At 36.2% G+C, this 3807-nt stretch overlaps 2 protein-coding genes across 4 annotated transcripts in view; one reads left to right on the top strand and one right to left on the bottom strand.

Annotated features, from left to right (window-relative positions):
* LOC108750634 (G-protein coupled receptor Mth2-like) overlaps positions 1-2979 on the bottom strand; it is a 6902-nt gene extending 3923 nt beyond the window's left edge. Inside the window, exon 1 of the mRNA XM_018490202.1 lies at positions 2178-2979. Coding sequence (XP_018345704.1) covers positions 2178-2235 — 58 coding nt within the window. The 5' untranslated portion in view covers positions 2236-2979. The remainder of the gene's footprint in view (positions 1-2177) is intronic.
* The window catches only part of LOC108750631 (intron-binding protein aquarius), a 24883-nt gene that overhangs the window by 14390 nt on the left and 6686 nt on the right, over positions 1-3807 (top strand). The window lies entirely within an intron of this gene.

Here is a 3807-nt window from a genome sequence, read left to right as displayed (position 1 = left end):
TTTTCTGAATTATATTCATTTCTTCTTACACTTCTGATATGTTAAAACTATCATTATCAGTTCAGTAAACGTTTTATTAATTTTTATATTTTTTATTTATAATGATATGTCTCAGTTTCGCAATCACCGCCGCATAATATTATTTTTGCGAAACGATTAGCGTCGTTAACATATATATTTTTTTGCTTTCTCTCTTGATTATTTGAATTTTCTGGTATGATCTTCTGACCCGATCATAACCGTTTCGCCGATAAACATCGAGATTATAACTTTATGAACAGGATACTTCTTATATCGCAAATTATCAATAGAATCTACGCGTTTTACAACACGTTTTAAGAGTAATAATCATCGAATATTATTGTCATGTAATTTCTTGGAAAATCTTGACATTGAAAATAATTTTTACTTTTCCGTAAATCATGAGATTAACTATCGGCACAGACGTCACCTCCTTTGCTTACCGCCAACGCGCCGCCGCAGGGACGTCTTAATTAAAGCGATGTAAACGCCGTCCATGTTTAATTAGATACAATTGCCATATTACGTATAATGAGCGAGCGGAATAAACAATTGTCGCTTTTATGCCTCACGTGTCGTCCTTATCATGTCGCGTTTGTAAATATACGAAAAAAGGAAAAGTATTACATTGATAAATTTTCCGCGGCTCGTAACTATAATAAAATTTATGTAAAACAAAAACGGAGACAGTATAAGCGTGGAGTTTTTTTTACGATAGTGCAAGAATAGATTACGGATAAGATATCCGAATGAGGCTAACAATAAGACGCGTGACGTTCGTTCGCTTGAGATATTTTATTCTATTAGCACAAAAAGGCACACAAACGAAAGTTCTTGATAATCGAAACAGTTTGCTTAATGCACTCTATCTCCGCATCAAATTAGCTTTACGAAATGTCACGATAAAGTATTAATCTCGTCATCTACATTTATTTATAGAGAAGATTGCTACTTTTTCACAATAATGCACAGTGCGCTTATCTTGATATTAATTTTTAACGTCTCTAAGCGGATTTACGTTTTCCAAGTAAACAACGAAATATTTCTCCCAAGACACACGTGCACGTATGATGTACGCATTAATATAAATTGATTGCAAATTGATTATCTAGTAATAATTCTCTTTAGTACAGCCACTTCCTTGTTCGGAAAACACTGACGATAGATTGCAGTTGATTTTTTTATCGATGATCACGATATTTCTTATAATCACGCATTGTATAACGGTCCGGTTTTGATAATTGATAAATTAATTGAATATTTCGAACTCTATATTATCGATTTCGAACGAGTGTCCTATCGCTAAGATTGTGTTAGCTGTAAACGAATGATTGCAATTCTATGTAGATGAGTTTGCATGATAGAACTATATTTCAATGAACTATATTTTATGATTTTACGTAAATACATTTTTTAATATAAATATATATTAAAAAATAAAAATATATAACTCGCAATTTAAAAAATAATAGATGCTATTTATATTTATGAACTAAAACGAAATTACACTTATATTTAGTGACGTGACTGGTTGATGAAGTTAACTTCGTAAATAAAACAAGCTGCACAACATGTGTAAATGCAAGTGTACAATAATTCGAAAATAACATTGCCTCTGTCTCAATTCGAAGAGGTTCCGGCTTTCATGTGTACGTTTGTCAATAACTGAAATACTAGCATTCGTATCTAAGATAAACAATTTTTGTCCAATATTACCCGATCTTCCCCTAAGTTTCTGATGATGAAGTAGATGACAGAAAAAGACATGATTACGCGAGACGCGTGTTTATAAAAAAAAGAGAATAAATGATTATTTTTATCGTGAAAATGAAGCTTGAATGGTTTATGAATATTTTTGAGTCTTCCTACTTGACGAAATTGTATTATTTGAAAAGAAAACTTTAGAATATGTGGTCTCTTCCACGCTGGAAGATTTTCATAGCACGAAGTTTTAGAGAATGGAATATAACTACTCATGTAAGAAAAGAGGAAAATTATTTTGCAATGACAATTCAATTAATTATGAGTAGCTTGATTACGATCGATGCAGGGAAAACCGGTTTACAGGAGATTTCTGTGAAAACACTGTACGAGGAGTAGAGTTAAACGCATAAAGACGAGGAAGCGGACACTCAAGTTAAGCTTACGAAGCTCACCTCTGATTGATGACGTGCTCAGCTGCTTGCCGTAAATCACGTCGGACAACGACATCATCTCTCGCTCTCGTTTACCGCATTTCCTGATTCCTCGATGTACAAAGCGAGTCTGCTTCTCGCCGCTATAGATAGCTAAGTTGGGTGCCGCTAAAGAAGCTGTCGGCAACGCGAACTTCAAAATGTTCTCCAAGAGAAGAATCACTTGCTTGGCGCGACACACACGACTAGGGTCAACGGACTGGCAGGCCACACTGGCGTTTGTCACGGAAGGAACGACTGCGTTTGCTTTCTGTAGTCCTTGCGAGAAGTTCCTCAAGCAATTGAGTGACAAGATTTCGATACTACTGGTTGCTCCTATCGCGATTTTCCGCAAATAACTTCCTGTCAATGTGCTTCTTCTTCCTCCCCCACCCTTAGGCTGCTGCAAACGTGAAGAGCATGAGAAGATAGATTGCAATCTTATCGGCTTCTTATCACTCGATCTTCGCTTTTACTCCAAAACTGATGGAAAAGGCAATTTTCTATTTGCTCAGAATGATCCAGACAGGATGTGCGCACGTTATCGGAATCACGAGAAAAGCTCTCGACGCGTGTCACGTGAGCTTTACAGAGAAACGTAAACGTCTACGTGTTTTGATGGCCGATACGATTGAACCCTGATAAGCGATTGGAGTGATGAGTCGCGTTGGAGCTCACGTTGTTGCGCTGCGAGCGAAACTGAACGTGACGGTAGACTGTTCTCCGGAGCTTACCAGCGATGCAGAGACGGTTGAGATAGCGCCAATCCTCTCCCACTTTTGAATGGACTCTTGCATACCAAGCTGCGTATTCGTTTCTTTTCCTTTCCATCCTTTTTCCTTAGAACCTTTCGACTCCTTCGAGAACATTGGCCAGATCAAAACAATGATTCACTGAATCGTCAGATTTCTTTTCAAGTGCGCTGATACGCAAATAGGGATGCGATCGTGAAAGCTGTTGAGAAAGGGGTGATACTAGAAAGAAAATGTGTTATAAAAAGATAGACATCTAATTAATTAAGAAGAGAAGAAAAGGAATCGTGGGCATTGTGTGATATCGTAATGTTTATGAACGTCACGCTGCATGATTATTCTGGTAGAGAAACGTGTTAGAGAAGTGTAGTACCGTTATGCGTTCAACATCTTTTTTTATACACAGAAATTAAAGTGCTGATACATGCACCCGTAAACGCACTGCAAACACTATTCGTGAACTATTCTGAAAGTTCAGAATTATCTTCTGAGGTATTGTATTATACGCACATACTACGAAGACCGCGGTGAAACGGTAGGAAATTCTGATAATTACGATGATTAATTACTATCATTAACGTTCAATGCGATATTTCCTTTAAGCTGCAGTCGGTTAATCGCATTCGAAGAGCCGTTTGATATCTGGAACATGCAAATGAGTAACGAACCGTATTAATTGGTACGCTCGTGGCTTAAGCATACTATTAGGTGAATTGATTAATCTATCAATCTTGAAAGTTGTTCAAGGAATATGATAAATGCTATTACGTTTATAATGTAATGGGAAATACCTAAAATCTGTTAAGATATTAAAAATCTAATATATATAATACAATAATAATAATTATATATGTATATAT

This window comes from Trachymyrmex septentrionalis, unplaced genomic scaffold, assembly GCF_001594115.1.
Source record: "Trachymyrmex septentrionalis isolate Tsep2-gDNA-1 unplaced genomic scaffold, Tsep1.0 scaffold37, whole genome shotgun sequence".
Classification (NCBI taxonomy): domain Eukaryota; kingdom Metazoa; phylum Arthropoda; class Insecta; order Hymenoptera; family Formicidae; genus Trachymyrmex; species Trachymyrmex septentrionalis.
This window is presented reverse-complemented; position numbering and strand designations above follow the sequence as displayed.